The sequence below is a fragment of the Bombus fervidus genome, chromosome 6 (genome assembly GCF_041682495.2).
Source record: "Bombus fervidus isolate BK054 chromosome 6, iyBomFerv1, whole genome shotgun sequence".
Lineage (NCBI taxonomy): Eukaryota > Metazoa > Arthropoda > Insecta > Hymenoptera > Apidae > Bombus > Bombus fervidus.
The window spans coordinates 3,810,338-3,831,194 of NC_091522.1; the positions used below are offsets into that span (position 1 = coordinate 3,810,338).

Sequence of the window (20,857 nt, forward strand, 5' to 3'; positions counted from 1 at the left end):
AGAAGTTGGCTTGAAGAGGGGAAACCAGGTTCTCAGTTGCCTATCAGCAGTTGCTTTTATGGAGTGGTGGAAAGCTGGGCGTTACACGGTGCGGAGTTCTCGCAGCAGCCGGCAGATGTCGAATGGTCGCGCCCCTAGACAGGGTCTTCACCCCTGAAAAGGTCAGCTCAGGGGCGTAGCGGCCGTGGAATCGACGCCCAGAAACGCCCATCGTCGACCCTCCCGCCGCTTCCTCGCCGCAGACGCTTCGCGGCAACCAACTGGACAACCAGCCTGGCCTGGATCCACAGCGTCGCACAACGGTTCCGTTGAAACCCGCGTCTCTACCAGCGCCGTGTAACCAACTCGCCACGTTTCCACCGATCATCCGGAGCATCGCGTCTCTTCGTCTCTCCTTCCGATCTGCTTGCTTCGTCCGAACCGTTGGCCTGTGTTTTCGCCTCGGTTTCCTGCTCGTCGACTGGTAGTGCGCGTATCGTGCGCGTTCACACGGTTCAGTTTATCGCCACGGTGGGCACGACTCCCCTGTACGCCTAATTTAGATTAAAAGAACCACCCGGTACAAGGGTGAACGCGAAAGTGAGAGTGCAATGGATTATGGACGTATGGGGAAGATTTTGAAGTTAAGGTACGAAAAGTTAGTGATGACGAGAAGCATCGATGAGGACGATACGGTTCGTTGTCGGTTGGACTGTCCGTTGAAGTAATGAGCTGGTGGCTCGGGTGGACTGGTTCTTAGTGTATTACGCCCGGAGGATAGGTTATCGGGGGAAGATGAGAGATAAACGCGAACCTCGTGGTGGCAATCCGTCATGAACTGGCTTGAACAGTGTCCGTCGGCAAAGAAACTGAGGGAAGAGTACTTTGTGCTCGGGAAATAACTGAAGCGTGCGCGAGTATTTCAAAGTTTCCGTCGTGAAGTGTGTATTCTATGATAGAATTCTGAGACACTATGCGAGTAGGACATCAGAGATTGGTCGTTAACGATTTACAGGTGGCCAATGATCGGACAGGTGCCCTGTACGAAGACAATGATCCCTCCAGGCAACTTGCAGCGGATGGAATCCGTTAGGTAACGATCTGAAATCCAAATTGTCACGTAGATCGAGGGACAAAGCGAAGACGAGTGTTTAGCAGTCGTCATGGAAGAGTCAAAGACATAAAACAAGATTTAATATTTTCGCACCGATCAACTCGGTAAAACACGAAAGAAATCTTGTTAAGAAGAAAAAGAAATAAAAAAGAAAAAGAAAGGGAAACATGTCGAACACACCACCGGAATCATCCACCGGTTTAGATTCGAACGATCTCCATGAGATCAGGCAGAATTATCTAGCGGCCAGGCTGGAGCCCGACGAGTCCGAGAAACGGGATCAGATACGAGGAAGTGACGGCAACAACCCTGACAGCGATTGCGAAAGCGACACCAGCGAAGTGTTGAGCGTCGGTAGCGAACCGACGCCCACAAGCGTCGTTGGAATCCGTGGTTGTAGCTCGGTCAGGTACGAGCAGGAATCGGCGAGCAGTCGCGGTGACTTTCGCGACGAGGAGAACACGAGGACATCGGCGACACCATCGCCTTCTAGTTCAACGAGCTGTAACGATGCGTTCTATCAACGAACCGGTAATCACATCTCAGCACCGAGTCCACCGGCGTACAGTCAGCCACCGTCATCGCCCACGGCATCCTCAGTCAGGTCACCGGCTTCGTCTTCAGCCACTGCATCGTCCCCGGGACGGCCCGAAGCGATTCAAGAGGTCATATTGCCCAGGTATCAATCCAATCATCCTGCACACTTGCTACCACGATATTCATCGAGGGAAACCGAGATTCCCGACTATCCTACTCGAGTTCAGCATAGTCTGAGTCACGAGATCGTTTACCCGACCGTGGAAAGGCTTCACCGGACTCCGATCAGCGTTCCTCTAGTGACCAGACTGTCGTTGTCACCACCGTCGGCCATGACAGTTACCGGTCTGCAAGCGACCACTCCTGTTCTCCATCCAACAGCCTGCAGAGATCCTCGAGAAACCGCGTCGCTAATGCCTCATCCTGGCCAGCATTTGCATCACGCGAACAGCCACGTTCACCTTCATCAGACGTCCCAGATACAACACGTTCCGGCGAACTCGGTTCACCAGCATCGACTTTCGGTCAGCAAGATTCTTCAAAGGGAACCTGGCAGCCCTTCCTCACCCGGGGCGAGAGAGGAAAACGGAAGGACGATGCATGGCGCCAATGGAGTTCAGAATAATGGCATCAATAACAGTAACCATCATAATAACCATAATAACAACAACAATCTGCAGCATCAGGCCGGCTTGAAGTTCAGTATAGACAACATACTCAAGGCGGACTTCGGTAGGAGGATCACCGATCCCATATCATTGAAGAAGTCTCGGCCGAAGAAGGTCAGCTCGAGGCCCATTGACTTGACCAAGGACTTTCTAGAGTCGACTACCGAAACCACGGAGAAGAGTAGCTCGGAAACAAGCTCGACGACCAATACCTCGTCCGGTGGCGGTGTAGCGACCGGGAATCCTGCCTCGAACACGCCTGTACCACCTGTGACCGATCCTGGAAAGCAGTTACCGTGGCCTGCCTGGGTCTACTGCACCAGATACTCGGATCGACCTTCCTCTGGTGAGTTCTGTTCTCTGTTACGATCGTTCCTCGAAGCGAGAACCGTGCTAGGAGAACGGAGTCTTTTCTAACGACAGTCATTAACGTCTGTGTAGATGGTAGATAACAGAGGGGAAGCTATTAGTATTCGGTTTACAGCGTGTAAAAATGTCAAGTACCGATACAGCGGGTTCGTTAACTAGCCGCTACAATGAATTCTCAGGGGCAATTTTTAACTTATGGAAGTTAAAATAGTCTCACGTTGCTGGTTTTACGTAACATCTTTGCGAATCGATACGATGAGGTATAACGTCGATCGGTTTAGCCGGTTTGCAGATAAATTTCCATCGTGGCGGTTAAATAAGAAAAGGTCAGTTAATAGTATAATCAATGGTATTTCCTGTGCTTGCTCGTGATTCCCGTTGAATTTATTTCGTGCAGAATTTACTACGTTGTGTTTGACGTTCGAGCGATTTTCGTGGAGGAGCGCAAATGATTAAACTACTAATGGATAAGCGCTCGTTGTCAGCGATCGCTCCGGTATAATGGAATTTCTCATTAGAACAGTATAATGGTCCAAAGTTCATCAACTCGTGAGATTCGAACGCTATAAAAGAATTATATTCCTTGGTCTGAAAGAAATCGTCGTTATATAAGGGCTCGGTTATTGTGGGATATTGCTCTGTCACGATTTCGACAATTTTATTTAGATTATCTTTTTCTAACTTCGACGGTTAACTAATTATTCCAAAGTACCTGGCAAAAATGTTTTCGTGACGATACTGCTAGAATGAATAATATTCATTCCTTGAATCTGATTCACGATTGAGATAGAAGAGCACCGATTTTAATTGAGATATTAATAATTCATCGAACCTCGAAACATAGAAAAAAAAAAAAACATTAAAATTCAACACAGTCTCATGGTGTAACACAAAGAACAAGCCACTATATCTATATCTAACTATATGCCGACTTAATTAAGATGTACGTTTAATTAGCACAACAAGACGTATGATTTCACGTAAAAATTACCATTTCATTCGAGCATCTTTGCTCGATCAACTTTTATTCCTGAATATTCAACGAGCCTTTTAGCAGGCGTTCCCCTAGCGTTGAAACGAGCCCAGCGTTTCACGTACGAAATCGAACTTCCTTCTACCAAACGGGCTAATTAGAGATTTATTTTGTCGCGATTGGACGTCTTGGCGGAATTGTTTCCCCGGTTTCGAGCAGATGGATGACCCTTTCAAACGACACAGGAAAACGTGTAATTACTTTACTCACCGACCGAGTGCCAGCTTGATGAATGGTAGAAAACGTTTCTTCGTGTCACTCATATCTGATATACGCTCATTGTCAGGAAACAATTGTTAAGCACTCGGAGAAATAAGCTGCTCTCTGCCCCATAAATCAACCGCGATATGCAACCAACTATTTCTCTCGGCTTTTGTATGCGTAACAACAATTTCCTATAGGTCATTCAGTTGTCGTATTCTTATGCAAACCATCGGTAAATAATCGCACCCTATTAGATCGGTTTTCTGTTTTCCAAACGTGCGGCGGTTGCTGCCGCGTTGCGTCCTTTCGTCGTGCTTGTCCCTTTTTGCACAAGGAGCTACCGCGTATATACCATGGATGCGTGCTCGGTGAAAATTATTGCTGTCCGCAGCTCGATAGGTATTGTGTTAGAAAAAAATCAAAGGCATAACACAACCGGCGCGAATCCGTCGCCTTGCTACCCTATTGTATTTTAATAGTCGGCTGCAGTGCAACGTTAGGAAACGACTAATGGGAATGCCACGAATTTCTCACGGATCAATTTTTCTTACCATCGGCACACGCACTTTCGCGTGTAGCTACTCTGATTCCAGCTCTCTATTCGAAAGTGATTCGCGTTAGTCTTTCAGATTTTTTTTTTTTTTTTTTTTTTTTTTAAGTAGATAAGCCTGTTTATGAAGAAAATTTACTCAGTGGAATTTATTTGTTTGGACCTGTTGGCGATAAATTGCATAACTGGAGTATATCGATTGCTTTCTCCTAATTATGATTGTTTGTTCCAATAAGAGGAATTCGCATATAGATAAGCGAATTCGGTTGATAGAAATTTATTCGATTAGGTAAATATTGGTTTCGAAATGATCAGAGGTGCAGAAAACTGATCGACTTCTATCTTAATAATTATCAAACGTTGAATATTAAATGTGAGGGCATTGAAACAGGATATAGAAAGAGGGAAGTGGAATCAAAAACGTTTGTCGCGTTGTCATTGCGATCTATTCGTTGAATGAAGTCGTACGGTCGGCGGAACACATAAAAGTGCTAAATTCCCGATTAATAACCGGTAGTTTTTGCGTGGCCAGTTTCAACCGCCCGAGCACCCACCGTGGACGAACGACAATATTGGATCACGTTCCTATTATGTCTTTACAGCGCGTAATTTCGCGGCCGACAGATAAATAGTCCGTTGAAACGGTCACGATAAAGCTTAATCACTGTTATTGCACCGGTCGTGCCGCTTGATATCACAGGTTGGAACACCACTCTATGTGTTCTTTCTGCGCCCACGCGTGCACTTAATATTCAAACGGAAACCTCGTCAATGTCGGTTTACAGAGAAATCGGAAATTAGTTACGTTGATAGCGGGAAGATGCCTAGCGAGACTTAATAAATTGTTAAAAATATTCCACTGTATAAATATCCATAAAACGTCTATGGTTATCTTGATTAAATTGATCACTGACACTGGTTAAATTTATAAAAATTGCAAGATAGAAAGCTGACGTGTTCCAATAGTATAATTTCAACTAGTAATAAAAGCTCGTGTGCCGTATTTTTATATTTATGTGACAGAAAATATGTTTAACGCGCTATAATTAGCAACAACACGAAGAAATGCTACATATTTATTTTCGATATATTCGAGATACATGTTAGATATTTTTTCAATCTGAGCATCTTTAAATTCTCCATAAATATCTAAACATTCGCAATGTAGCTATAACTAAACGGACCAATCTTCCTTCCACTAGCCAACCATTTATCTTTGTACAATATGATGAATAAATTGCCCAATGAGACATCGTATATCGACGTGTGGCTTCTTTATAGAAAAGAACTAGTTTAGCAAGGAAAAGAGAAGAGCGGGAGATCACGAGGGCAAGAAATATCGCATTTGATCTGGTTCTCCACGGTGACTTTATAATTTAGCACTTTGCACTCCGTGAAAAATGTTGGACAGTGTTAATGGTGCTTTATTGCCGGTCAGTCAAATCAACGAGATACGCTTACGAGGCGTCGTACTCCAGACCACCTTATCACCGGGATAAATTCGTTATTAATTACCTCGACCAGTGGTTTTACGGTGCCGCGACAGGGACTCGATTCTCGAAGGAAATCAACGCCGCATAGTACAGTCGAGACGCGCGACGTGTCGTTAAGTAAAACTAGAATTTTAGTCAGACGGTCATCTCGAAACACGATTAGATCGGTGTTTCTCGTGACTGCCGAGGGAATTATGCAACTTTCGTGCGCCGATACGAATCTCTCCTCGTCTCTGGTCGTTACAAACATCATCGTGACTATTAGGGACCTGGTTGTTGTTAATTTTCCTTAATTATTCGCTGGTTCAACGACCAATCAACCAAATTACAAGATTTCGTCGCGTGGTCTATTCGTTTCGTCGTCCATTCGTTCGGTCGTTTATCGTTTCTTCAAAATCGCGTTTCTAAGTATCGTTCTTAACCTGTGAAAACTATTTTCTTTATTACCTTCTTGATTAATATTTAACTTGAAGAAAATTGACGGAGTGGTGAAAAAGAAATGGAGATGTTCTTTTACAAATTTAAAATTAGCGAGATTTTATGAAGTTGACGATAGAAAAATTAATTTCTAAATAAGAATTAATTATTGCATAAGAAGCAGTGGAAACTATTTTCTTTATTTTTTTGATTAATATTTAACTTGAAGAAAATTGACGGAGTGGTGAAAAAGAAATGGAGATGTTCTTTTACAAATTTAAAATTAGCGAGATTTTACGAAGTTAACGATAGAAAAATTAGTTTCTAAATAAGAATTAATTATTGAATAAGAAGCAATGGAAATTATTTTCTTTATTAACTTCTTGATTAATATTTAACTTGAAGAAAATAGACGGAGTGGTGAAAAAGAAATGGAGATGTTCTTTTACAAATTTAAAATTAGCGAGATTTTATGAAGTTGACGATAGAAAAATTAGTTTCTAAATAAGAATTAATTATTGAATAAGAAGCAATGGAAATTATTTTCTTTATTAACTTCTTGATTAATATTTAACTTGAAGAAAATTGACGGAGTGGTGAAAAAGAAATGGAGATGTTCTTTTAGAAAATTAAAATTAGCGAGATTTTATGAAGTTGACGATAGAAAAATTAGTTTCTAAATAAGAATTAATTATTGAATAAGAAGCAGTAGAAAGCGAGAAGAAATATGTTTACAACTGAACTCATCATTCTTTTCTATATATAACATTTCAGTTCTATATAAAACTCTTAATAAAAGAAAAACGACCGAACTTATGAACAAATTTGTTATTTTCTGATATTCGAAGTACCATTTGACGACCGATAACGATAAATCCTGCCTATAAAAGAAGGTGTGTAACTAGAAATAACATAAAATTTCCCTGTAGAAATATATATATATAATCATTACTACTTGAAGGCGATTAGCCAATAAAAGGGGAATATCGCATGTTATATCCATTTACGGAAAGTTATGGTTAATTAGCTTTCTGGGCTGAGTAACGTATACGGAAGATATTTCCATTAACGGGACAACGAGCGGTGTCAGGAGGAAATGGTAAAGAAATCGTTGCTGCTGAAAGTCGCGAACGAAGAAAAACCAGGTAAATTCGTTCACGGTGGCGGTGGTTCGCGATAAATGGCCGATATTCTCGGCGAATGCGACAAATAGGAAACCGTTGCTCTCTCTTAACGAGGAGAAAGGGCTATGAACCCGTTCTGATTAGCAGGAACTGTCATTAATGCGCGGACTTTTCAATCGAGTAAAAATATTCGCGATATGAGAAACGATCGCTCTTCCGAGAAAAGAATATTTTCTATAAAACAAAGAATCAAGTTAATTGTGCATCTTGGTCACTCGTAGGAGTAAAATGCTTGCATTTCTTTTTACGAAAAGGATTTTTATTTTTATCGAAAGAGGTTTAATTTGATTGAGTGCTCGCAGAATAACATGAAGATATTGATAAGTGCTTCCAACAGTTCATTTGTTGAAAGTTTACGATAACAAAAAAGTTGAGTTCAAACGTATTTTCATTTTCATTGACTCGTGAACGAGACGCTCACATTTGGTGGAAAAGCAGTATAAGTGAACTGTTTCCACGAGTAAGATAAATCCAGGGAAGAATAGATAACATACACGTTCATAATTTATAAAATTTGTAGGTGTTTAGAAAAACGTATAAGTATTTTAATTTTTAGAAACAAAGATTTCTCTACTTTTCTTAAAATGAAGATACAAGACAGACAATAAAGATCGTCACTTGTACCACATTTCTTCCAAGCTATTTATGTATCATGAGGAAAGTAAAGTTTTACGAATAGAATTATCCAAACTGCATTTATGCATTTACCAATTCCATATCCTACACAACTCATAATAACGTCCATACATCAGTTTTGTATTTAAATTGAACTCATCTCGGGTGAAACGAGCCCGAACGAAACAGCACGGAGTTTAACGCGGCATATTTCATTAGGATCTGATATCTGACTTAGAAATCTGATTCTCTGATAGTTTTGAGCAATGTATTTATGCCGTATGCAGCTTTGGGCGTGATCTTAGCCGCACGTTTTATCAATGTTCACCCCGCAGAACAAGAAATCGAAGAAAAAGAACGGCGGAATCTCGCGCAAGGAAAGGAAACGAGATCGCGCGTGGTCTTCGATCGTTATTATTAGCTTCAGGCCACGAATAGGATCCATACGGCGTTGCATAATTAAAGGAACGATCGAGGCCGCGGGCGATCGACCGATAAAAAGGCAAACGCGAGCTATATGGTGATAAATCAAGCTTTAACGAAATGTACGCTACGAAATAAAGAGACATTAATTTGCAAGGCTGGCTCGCGTCGCGCTCTCTACCCGCTCTAACTACTATACCCTTGTTCAACTGATTGGACAAGACAACCAATACGTGTACACCAAGTCCAACTCGCAGGAATTACCAAGACGATCCGAAGTTGAAATATGTAATTTCAAAATTTTTCCACCCGTTGAATTTTATTATTTTCCACGTTTGAACATTTCTATTTTTCTCGCCACTGTATGTAGATATTATTCGAAATGAAACATTAAAATTTATCAAGGGAAAATATTTCCAAAATCTATCACTAGTCCAACTCGCAGGAATTACCAAGACGATCCAAAGTTGAAATTTGTAATTTCAAAGTTACAAATCTCGAGCCATTGAATTTGTTATTTTCCACGTTTGAACATTTCTATTTTTCTCGCCACTGTATGTAGATATTATTCGAAATCAAACATTAAAATTTATCAAGGGAAAATATCTCCAAAATCTACCACTAGTCCAACTCGCAGAAATTACCAAGACCATCCCAAGTTTAAATTTGTAATTTCAAAATTACAAATCTCGAGCCATTGAATTTGTTATTTTCCACGTTTGAACATTTCTATTTTTCTAGCCACTGTATGTAGATATTATTCGAAATGAAACATTAAAATTTATCAAGGGAAAATATTTCCAAAATCTATCACTAGTTAAACTCGCAGAAATTACCAAGACGATCCCGAGTTGAAATTTGTAATTTCAAAATTACAAATCTCGAGCCATTGAATTTGTTATTTTCCACGTTTGAACATTTTTATTTTTCTCGCCACTGTATGTAGATATTATTCGAAACCAAACATTAAAATTTATCAAGGGAAAATATTTCCAAAGTCTATCGCAGCCGTATTACGGATAAAATACAAAATCTAATAACGCTCATCCAATCATCAAATGTTACAAGAGTATGCGTATGCGAATTATGTAGGTATACGTAGGCAGATAATCGAACACGTGTGTAGAAGCGAAAGCTTGCTCCATATCGAGCAGTCTCGTGGGATCCATAGATTTTATTCAGGTTAAATCGAAGGTGCCTCCCGTTCTCGGCGGTTGAACACGATAACAAACTCTGGATAGGAGGCACGCACCGTGTGTACCTATAATATCAGCCTCACGTGGTCCGTGTGTGGCCTAGAGGCGACTACAGAAACCTATGAATGGCTTCCGTTCGTTTCAGATATCGTAAAGTGTATTTTCAGATAACTCGAATCGCCTGTAACGATCATTTTCGTCTCGCGTCGTGCTACAAATGGCGGTATTGTGTTACCCGGCCTGTTGGACGCAGATTTGTTAAGAAACTGGCTGAAACTTGTGGCTGACACGCAATGAGAAATCTCTTTCTATCTTTTTCTTTCTGACGTGATAAATACCAGAAAGATTTATCGATTCTATTCGAGAACACGCGGAGACGCGAACTTTAGGAATAACGGGCTGACCGCTAATGGGAAACTCATTTCTTTCCCTTCCTCGCATGGTTTGCGATCGTAAAATTACGTTATTAGAGATTTCCGGTGAATCGATTTCGTGAAAGAAATCGATTCGATCGATTCGACTGATTTAACATCCACAACTGATTTTCTTTTTGCATCTCGTTCTACTCGATATTCATTGATACCCTTTTCAACATATTTCAGACTCATAAAAACTAAATTCATTTCTTACTTTTATTATTTTATTTATTATTTTATTATTTTGCATATTTTTACAGTTACTATTTATCGTTATCATCGTTACATTTCACTCTATCCGTTCCCTCTTATTCTCTTTCGTTATATTTCGCGATTCTTCGTGGTTTAATAGTTCTCGTACTACATCTAGGCATCAGACATAGATAGCTGGCGAGAGCATGCAACCTCTGCCTTGACTTCAGCCTGTAATTACAACTGAACTACGTAGTTGTTTCGATTTGCATATCGCCGTACTTCGTTTAATTTGACGCAATAAAGACGTGTTATTATCAACATTGAGCTTACACGTCGGCGTTTAACAATCAAGACTGATGTGTTATCTCTCCCTTTCTATTTTCTCTGGGAAAAATGCCTGTTACTTCGTTCCTCGAATCGATTAACCAAAAGTTAACGTTTTCCTCGAGCCCGTGTTAAAAATATTCACTTAATAGAACGTCGTTACAGTGGCACGCACACATTGTTGAAGATGTTGTACAGCGTTAATCATTCAACTTTTACAAATTTCAATCAAAGTAGCAGCAATAACGAGGGAAATAATTTCCTCACCGCCACCATGTGCCGTTAAAATAAAATCACTTTTAACGACGTATTAAAGACTCCTGTAATTATCATTCTTGTCTGATCACAAGCCTTCGCTACCATATCATCACGTTTGTTTCGATCTGACCAGGTTCCCGAGGATCGCTCTTCCTCCTTTTTCGTTTGGCTCAAGCGTTGAGAATCAGATCCACGGTCGAGTAAATACGATCGAACGAGCGATTCGACACGAGACGCGAAACGTTCAAAACGCTCGAAAGGAGCGGTTTGGCGTTATGAACTGGAGAAATTACGCTGTCGCCGGTCGATAGAAGCATAATCACTCGATATACGTGTACATACACACCGGTAATTAAGAAGCAACGATTTTCTATGCGATTTACGGGACGATTCTATCATTACGCGAGATTACAGCGACGGACAAAGGTATTGGCGCAGATTAGATTTTCTCTGAAAAGTACTGTGGAAAATGCAGTTGAAAATTGAGAGTGATTAACGAAAGAGCTTTCATTTTGCAACAAGGCGACGTAGAGACATAAGATTTGCATATTGTGAGCTAAGATCAATTAACGAGGAAGATTTAATATGACAATGTTAAGTTCAAGTACTAATGGAGGATAAATAAAAGTTTTTCTAATTAATAACTGTTGAAGTGGTCGTCGCGTCTAAGAAAACTCTACATCTGGTATTTTTAGTTTTCTCAAGCACTGAAGCCATCGACAACAAATAGACAAAAGACTGGGTCGAAGACAGACCATAAACGGTAGACAGGCGACGTTGGATTGAGGGTTTTCAGTCATAGAGTAACACCGCTAGCTGCGGATCTGGATCAGCTCAATTATATTCCGATTTGTATTTACACTTCAGTATTTAAAACATATTTCCTACCTTACAATTTATCCACACGTTCCTTTGTATTCACATGCATCTAATAATCTCAACGATAACAAATTAAATTGATATAATTAATGAGGAATTAAGTTTCGATACAAAATGGTCAATTTTATATATTTACTAAGAACACAAAATTTTTATATACATATTACAAGTAGTATACTTGAAATATAACGTTGAATTTAGGATTAAAGCTACATAAATTCGTTAATGAAGGAGAAGAAAAAGGTATTCAAAAATATTCGTGAAGTTGCAGCTGGCTAGGTCGTTAAGCAAAATACACATTTTGTTCGATAGAATGATATTTCTATGATCTTTCTATTTTGTAATTTTTCTAAAGTTTCGAACTCTTCAAACAACCCATACATTCTTCCTCGAAACGAGGAGGCTCGGCGAGGCTCATTAAGTCAACGAACTGGTACATTATACGGGAAGCAACACCGAAAAGTAAGCTACTCGTTAAATTCTCGTTACATTAATCCGGAGCTCGGTATCGCGAAAGAAATCGGCGACATTGTGGCGATATCTCGGTGGTGGGTTTCCTTTAGGCCACATCGTCTGGCGAAGAGAACGAAGAACATTTCCGAGGCAGAGCTGGACGCGAAACGGCATGTCCATTGGCCGATTAACAAGCCAGCGTATAGCACCGCGGGGGATCCACTTGCTGGCCCCAGAACGCTGCATCGCCTTTCAAATATCCCCTGACTTATGGGCGTAACGCGCCACGGAGCAAACTTTTACACGGTCACTGCGCCGATAACCACCGCCAACGCCATATTCCCTTCCCTCTTCCTGTCTTCTTCGTCGCGAATCAACAACACCACCAGAGATTATCTGTCATTCGCACTGATCGCGTTTCATATTCGAGCGACGTTGAGCATCGTGATGAATATAAAAGGAATGAAATCTTACAAATCAAAGTCACAAATATTTTTATTTCCTGTCTACTCGAGTGTTTTTTATAGTCTTTGGTTTTGACATCTATTTCTATTAATTTGAATTTCTAATATTGATATCAAATGAAATAATTAATAAAATAAATTGAAAGTTAAAATTAATGGAAATTATAATATTAATATTAATTCATTTATTTTAACAATTTATTCCATTAATTTTTATTCTTGAATTACATTTTTTAGAATAATGCTCGCTTGCCTGTTACATCTTTCCGATGTTATAATTAGACTCAGGATTTATCTATTAGATATTATAAAAAGCATTATAATCTGGATATTTTATATATTTGCAATGTTATGTGCATTTTGTGCAACTTTGTACTTTCAAATTTCCTGTAAATATTAGGTTGTCCGAAAAGTTTCTTTCCTTTTATAAGGAAATAATAGACGCACAGTGTTTTTTATTTTATATTAGTTTATTAAACAGTATAATAGCACGAGCAAAATAATAGAAATATAACGAAATGGATCATACCTAATTCAATAAAATAATATAAAACAGGAATTGTTGTTCAACTATTATTACCTTATGAAACGAAAGAAACTTTCCGGACGACCTAATACATAAAAATCTACATGTAATGAAGAATTTATAAACGCATAGATAAGTTCTTTTCACATATTTAGCTTGCAAGCGTAACACGCAACTCGTGCAGAACGCAAAGCATCTAAAAGAAACTCCCATACTATTAGAATTATACTATTAGAATAAAAAATACTATTAGAATTTAATCTTGAAGTTAAGATTAATAATCTGTGGAAGACACAATGGTTGTGTTGAAATAATATTCAGTGATGTTTATTAAACAGAACTACAGAACCTGATGTATATAAGCGAGTGATATAATTAACAACGTATAGAAGAATTGTTGATAGTTGGCCAGTTACTCTCAGACTAGACTTAGGTAGTGACCCATGATCCCTTAAATACTGTGAACCCCACTCTCTATACAGTGATGAGTATGGCTTGTGTAAGTGTCCTGTTCAAATACCTGTGTGATGTTTATTAAACAGAACTACAGAACCTGATGTATATAAGCGAGTGATATAATTAACAACGTATAGAAGAATTGTTGATAGTTGGCCAGTTACTCTCAGACTAGACTTAGGTAGTGACCCATGATCCCTTAAATACTGTGAACCCCACTCTCTATACAGTGATGAGTATGACCTGCGTAAGTGTCCTGTTCAAATGCCTGTGTGGGTGTCTGTGTAGGGTATTTATGCTTATGCGTGAAATATCGTTGTATTCCAACAAATACACTTTCCCAAACAGTCACAACAATAATCTCCAAATCGTTATACCCACAATTTGTGGGACCTGCACTTATTATCAGAGTCATTCGTGGAGAGGCAGTTCATTTAAATTCGAGACAATGATTCGGACGACCTAATACATAAAAATCCGGAATCTACATGTAATGGAGAATTTATAAACACATAGATAAGTTCTTTTATTCAAAAACATATAGATAAGTTCTTTTCACACCTTTAGCTTACAAGCGTAACACGCAACTCGTGCAAAGCGCAAAGCATCTAAAAGAAACTGCCATATAAAATACATTTTCCCAAACGGCCACAACAATAATCTCCAAATTGTTATACCCAAGCGAACAGCGAGGAGGATTAATGAATCGAGAAATGCTCGCAGTACACTCGACTAATATTGCAAAGTACATGTTCGATTCTATGTACGCTTAATATTGACAAACGATCGGAACACGGGATGGAACGTAGGAAGGAGGAAGCATATAGGCCATTTAAGACGAACGCGACTCTGGTGCATCGTTCGGTCAAAAGGGACGACTTTGATGAATCAAGTCCCTGCTTTCTTTGACGATAATTCGAACGCAACAGCATGAAAGATACGAGTGTAATATTGCGTAATTAATAACGCCGTATTCCTGAGCGCGGGGTTCCGAAGCATTTAACTTTTAAATTAATTGTGCGCGAGTTGGCGCGCGCGCGTGTTTCTCCATCGCTCGCTCACATACGCGCGCGCCGCGTGCTTTTCCGCAGTTAATAAGCGAACGGAATAAGCTCTGGCGTCCCGCTAATGAGAATCAGCCCTAACGGACGGACAGTTTGTAGGCATAACGTCGACCAGCGCACCTGCTCGATCGGCCGTTTAGAAATTGAATTCGTTGTTGATCGTTTGTCCATGGAGGACCTATTAGTGAAAGGAAGTCGAGACTGCAAGCGTGGTTCACTAGGATTCAGCAACGAAGAAACAGCATTGCTGAAACGCGGGGAATGTCTCTGACACAGAGGGATTACTTCACGTTGAAATAATATGGTGGGGACGATTATCCGGCTAGATTTTCTGCTATTAAATCAATTAAGTGACCGTAACGAGCTACCGTTTTCTTTTTACTAATCGTTTCTTCTAGTCAATCGTCCGTTCGGTTTATCGATTATCATGGTTGGTCGTTTTATCGATATCATTCGTCGTCACAGTTAGACGACTTGCTTTCCAATTGAAACAATGTGTCGAGTAAAGCGACCAAAAATGAGACATTTATACTAAATGTTCGGGGAACGTCGCTTATGGCTATTTTAGTACGCCAAATTGAAAATAATTTATTTCTGGAAAGAAACATTTCACGAGTCACTCTTAACATATTAGAAAATTATGAATCCTCAGTTGTTATGACAGTAGAAATAAACGCGATGTTGTTTAATCGAAGCATTTAGAGCAAAGGTGGAGAAATTCCAATATTCAACACACTAAGTAATTCGCTATTTAAACTGCATAGATGTAAATACAAAATATTTAATGCTACAGCAATTTTATTATGTTAAACGAATCTCTCCACTTTTATGCGATCATCAATATCAATGTCTCTATTATCAAAGCAGAGCGCAATATATTTTCCTAGAAAACTGTAAGATACACGACATTAAGCGTATAAAAGCAATGGAACAGTCACTTTCTCTTCTTAGTTTGAAAATAACGATAATCCAACATCTTACCCGTAATTCCTCTACCAGGGACCATTGCTTGGCACGATTTGTTAAAGTTCGTTCGAGCACTATTTGTGGGACATGCACTTATTATGGGAGTCATTCATGGGGAGGCAGTTTAAGTTCGAGACAATGATTCGGACGACCTAACACATAAAAATCCGGAATCTACATGCAATGAAGAATTTATAAACACATAGATAAGTTCTTTTATTTATAAACATATTGATAGTTCTTTTATATATGTTTATGTTTTATATATGTTATATGTTCTTTATAACATATATATAGTTCTTTTCACACCTTTAGCTTACAAGCGTAACACGCAACTCGTGCAGAGCGCAATGTATCTAAAAAAAATCCCCACATAAAATACACTTTCCCAAACAGCCACAACACTAATCTCGAAATTGTTATACCCACAATTTGTGGGACTTATTATCAGAGTCATTCATGGGGAGGCAGTTCATTTTAAATTCGAGACAATGATAATCGTAAGTGGTCAATGATACCGTGAAAGGTATCAAGATTCGTTTACAGAACATACATCATACGGCCGATTGAGTTCGCCGAAACGGAGTTTATGATAATTATTTTCCAAGAAACTTCAGCTGCTCGTTCACGGTTAATGACGTTTCAACGCCGAGCGGACGAATCGAGAAGCGTAGGTGGCCTCCGGAAGGAAGTTGATCGTCATTCGTCTTTACGAGCATACATACGATTAAGTACGGTCGAGTACATCAATCTTTTCAGGGTCACACATACGAATGACCCAAACTTCGAGGAAGTTGATTAATTCTCGCGTATTCGTTGAAAGGGGATCCCTTCCAAGCTGACTAGCCGTTCAAACAAAAATTGATACCTAGACACCTTTATATATATCTAGATAGTAGACAGCCCTAATTGCTAGCTTTCAAACATTTTCCACCCATTCGACTTCCATTGTAAATTGCAGATTGCATATCCATTGTCTGTGTATCAGACGTCTGCTCAATTCGAGAAATATCCAATCGAATCTTTTTCTCAATTTTATTTTCTACATTTTCGATATTTTTTGGTATTATGTGTGCTCTATTTTGAAATAGTGAATGATGTATGTATCTACGTGAGCGCTAGAAATGGGGATTTTATCCTTATTTTGGGAGAGTCATAAACGTTTAAATAAATTACTCTATCCATTACCTATACTATTTTTTTTTTACTAATTATATTCCAAATTTGAAATTACTGCTAGAGATATGAGTAGCAATCTTTCTTGCTTTCTAGATTTTTGATGGGAAAGTCATCTGAGATAATAGAAATCCATTAAATCCAAACAATTCTCTTTTAAACTGCAAGGAACACATAGCGATTCCAATCGTTTTATCTTTATCGTAAATTGATAAAAAGATGCTTGAACCAATTCGTAAAAAATTCGTAAATAAAAGATTCGAATGGAAATAATACATTTACGTAGACGAGGGCATGTTGACCCCTCCACGGTCAGTGAAACGAACAAATCATAGCACGAGGAAGCGTTTAAGCGACGAATGCGGGCCGGAAGTGGACCTGTCGTCGATGCAAACGACACGATGAACGCCTCTTCTCTCGTCTGGTTCGAGTGTACGCGCGTTTGCTTCGGTGACGGGTGTAGGTGTATTATATGATTCCCGTTGAAAAGAGGGAAGAAAGAGGGCAGGGGAAGTTACAAGCATATACGTGGGTGGTCCGCCTCGTGTCTCGGATTCTTCTGGCACGAGGGTATTCCCTTAAACTGAGGAGACACGTGGCACCGTTTACAGATTCGGTAAATTATTAAGCAGATTTTCTGTCTGGTCGCTACCATTTTTCCCCTTGACATCTGTATTATCGAGAAATCGAACAGGCTACACGTATATTGAAAAATCTGCTCATCCAAACGTATTATCAAATAATGTAGTTCTTTCGTAACATTAAAAAATAAAAGTGTGTACTTTGCTCTACACTTATTAACTTTTTCAATGACAAGTTTAAATTGGCAAACTTCAATTGGAAATAAAAAATTCACCAAGATATGATTTTTCTTCTCGAAGAACTTTATAAATTCTCCAGTATAAAATTTAAACGCAGTGTCAATTTTTTATAATATGCAGCGTTTCTACCGCAATTATTATATCTGTAAATTTTATAACATCTTTTAACGAAGGCAAATTTTCATTAATTGGTAATTAATTACTTGTCACTCTTGAAGGTCCGCGAAGAGATAATAAAATGCATATAAGAAATAGGAATGATATATAATCAACGTCGGACAGCGAATAGTATCGGATTCTATGAGCTGCCTTTGATGTGTGTCATCCATGGATATTATTTATATTTCGCTTAATGCTCCTTGACCGACGCGGCGTCACGCTAATCACAGCACGCACGCTATACACATCTATATTATTATTGACAATATAATAAAGAAGTCAGTCATGGATAACGAACGACACCATTACGCGGAAGATCGGAATATTTATTGAAGGAAGAGTAGCAACCGGTCTGGTGACTCGTCTTGCTGAGTAGAGGGAGTAGAAGAGGAGTCGAGTCAAAAATGTGGGGTAGTTGAGAGTATCCAGCAGTTTCATTACGTGATGTTACGTGTTGCGTGCAGTTATTGTTAACGAGATTGAGGAAATTGTTATACGGAGAAAAACAACCGGGGAAGATACAGTAATCGATGCTATCCTCATTGCACGCGACCGTCTGTACAACAATAAAATATAATAATAACAAAAGAAACACATGTAATCCGACCCTGTCTGGCTTTTTATCTGACTTGCTATTTTTACTAAAAAGAAACTTATATATGGTAATGTATAAGCTTGATGGATAGATGTATTAATCATATAATTAAAGATTGGACTTAACTCTATGATTTCAAAATTTGTATATGTCGGAGATGAACATCAGGGTCTTTCCTTTGGAATTTTTGGGAAAATCCCCAATACTTTAGTCTAGGCTTTTTATTATAGCTGTACTTAAATAATAAAACTTAGAAGGAGTTGTTTACGATTTAATCCGATTATGTGTGCCAATTTATGATAGTAGGCTTGGGCTCGAAGTGACACATCTGGTCGCTAAACGTAGCCACGGGATGGACGTTTTTGCCTAAAAGAGGTATGACGAAGTTGTATAGTTCTTCTTAAAAATATAGTTGAAATATAGGTACAGAGAAGAGTACACAAGTGCAGTTCCACTTGGACTGAGACGAGTTAGTTGAGTTCTACTTGTACTGTGGACAAGTAAGTTGAGTTACACTTGAACTGTGGACAAATAAGTTCAGTTCGACGTAGACTTTGGAAGAAAACGCATTTGCTGTCCCGTTGACCGTGGGTTCCTGATTGAACCTAAGATCATCGTCATTAGCATCTCGAGTATCTAATTGTCACACTTAATTATCAAATTCTGTAATAGTCATATAATCACCTTGTGAATTTCTTATTATATTCATTGAGTGACTGAGTAATCATTGTTATTATAATATAAGTCTTTAGTGAGAACTTATTATTGTGTAGTGAAATTGTTTATTGCTAGTGAATTTTATTCTGTAATAATCATATTTCTACCATTAACTATCATCTATATGATACACTACGAAAGATGGCTACTCCAAACGAAGGTTCGTTAAACGCCCCCAACGCCAACTCGATATATATATACGAATAATGAATACAAAACTCAAAGTGACAGAGAAAACAATATTTTAATTGTTTCAAGCAACGTAGTTATACATTAGTTGCAACTTCATTTCTGACGTGCACGCGTTGTTATCTCGAATGAGAGGCACAGGTCCAACATACAACTAATTTCACATGAACTTTGACACGCGTATCAAGACATTAGAATCAGAAGATCGCGCAAGTAACGCCGTGAACGTGGACGCACAGTGTGCGTCCTGGAGGGAGACGAATTACTTAATAGGAAGCATGGTGGAGGCGCGCACGAACGGATACGTGTGCTTTATGGCGTACACACGTAAGAAGACACGATGGGGCCACCCGCGATAGCGGTGCCGAAAAACCGGCCGATGTTCCTTCCGTACGACTATAATTTATCCTGGAATGACTGACTGGTCGTTAGAACCAGAAGAGGATACCGCGGGGGAGACAAAATAGAAGAAGACGCGCGTTTGTGATCGACTTCTCCATTGTTTCGTACAATCATTACTAGAATCTTTGTTTTAAATATTTTTGCAGAATTTTATAAATGTGCTGTTTAACACACAGCTCGATTAACTTTAGTAATTTATTAATCTCGCGACCTCTTTTCAAAATTAATAACGTTTCTTTAATGTTAGACAATGTTGTACGTTTGGGAAAAATATGAAAACATCATTGTTCTTGTTCCAATTTGATCAGTAAATTTTGTTTAAAACACCAGGTTGCAACATTTGCCCCGCTTTTTTCTGTTCGCAAATAAAAAATTGAAATACCAAAGCTTCTAAACTTCTATAATAAATTGTATCTAATAGTAAAAAAAAAAAATAGATAATATTTTTAGAAACATATACCTTGTAGTTAGTCTTCTACTTGTTGAAAAGATAGCAAAGACGGAACATAAAAATTCATGAACCGTACCACGTTCAATTTTTATTAGAAACTGCTCTTTCTACATGTTGAACTCTCCAAGTTTTTTATATCTTCATGGAACAAAATATTTGTTATTCCAAGTGCATTAAGAACGAAGAATTCTTTGGAAACAAGCGCACATACGCTATTGTTCTCACCCCGCGACTGGTCGCCTATTATTTTCTCGGCAATTCAGAATCGTCACAAAAAGCCTCGGCAAGATAACGAGAAAAACGAGCATCGCAATAAACTGACGGATGTATTTTAATGCGGTCGTTTAACGTACACCTGTCCCCGTGTTGTTCCGACAATCGAATAAAATTCTTACCGCGAGTTTCTTTCACGTATGTCGCGCAGATATCGCGAGAGGCTTGGTTGATCGTTAAACGTATTTACCGAAACCCATTAAAAACGCGTCGCAATTAATGTTATCTTGGTCACCGTAACTCTTAGTGTTGTAGCTCGCGGCATACGGCGCACAAGCGCTAACGTTATAC

General features: G+C 39.1%; 1 protein-coding gene across 3 annotated transcripts in view; it reads left to right on the forward strand.

The window, feature by feature from the left end:
- Window positions 1-226: 226 nt before the first annotated feature.
- Window positions 227-20,857, forward strand: part of LOC139988344 (uncharacterized) — a 105,298-nt gene continuing 84,667 nt past the window's right edge. The window contains exons 1-2 of one of the 3 annotated variants that reach the window (XM_072005644.1): window positions 228-2,644; window positions 8,113-8,232. In XM_072005644.1, coding sequence (XP_071861745.1) covers window positions 1,261-2,644; window positions 8,113-8,156 — 1,428 coding nt within the window. In that variant the 5' untranslated portion in view covers window positions 228-1,260 and the 3' untranslated portion in view covers window positions 8,157-8,232. Of the gene's footprint in view, window positions 2,645-8,112; window positions 8,233-20,857 lie in introns of those variants that run through there. The other 2 variants (XM_072005642.1, XR_011800076.1) reach the window with 2 other exon arrangements.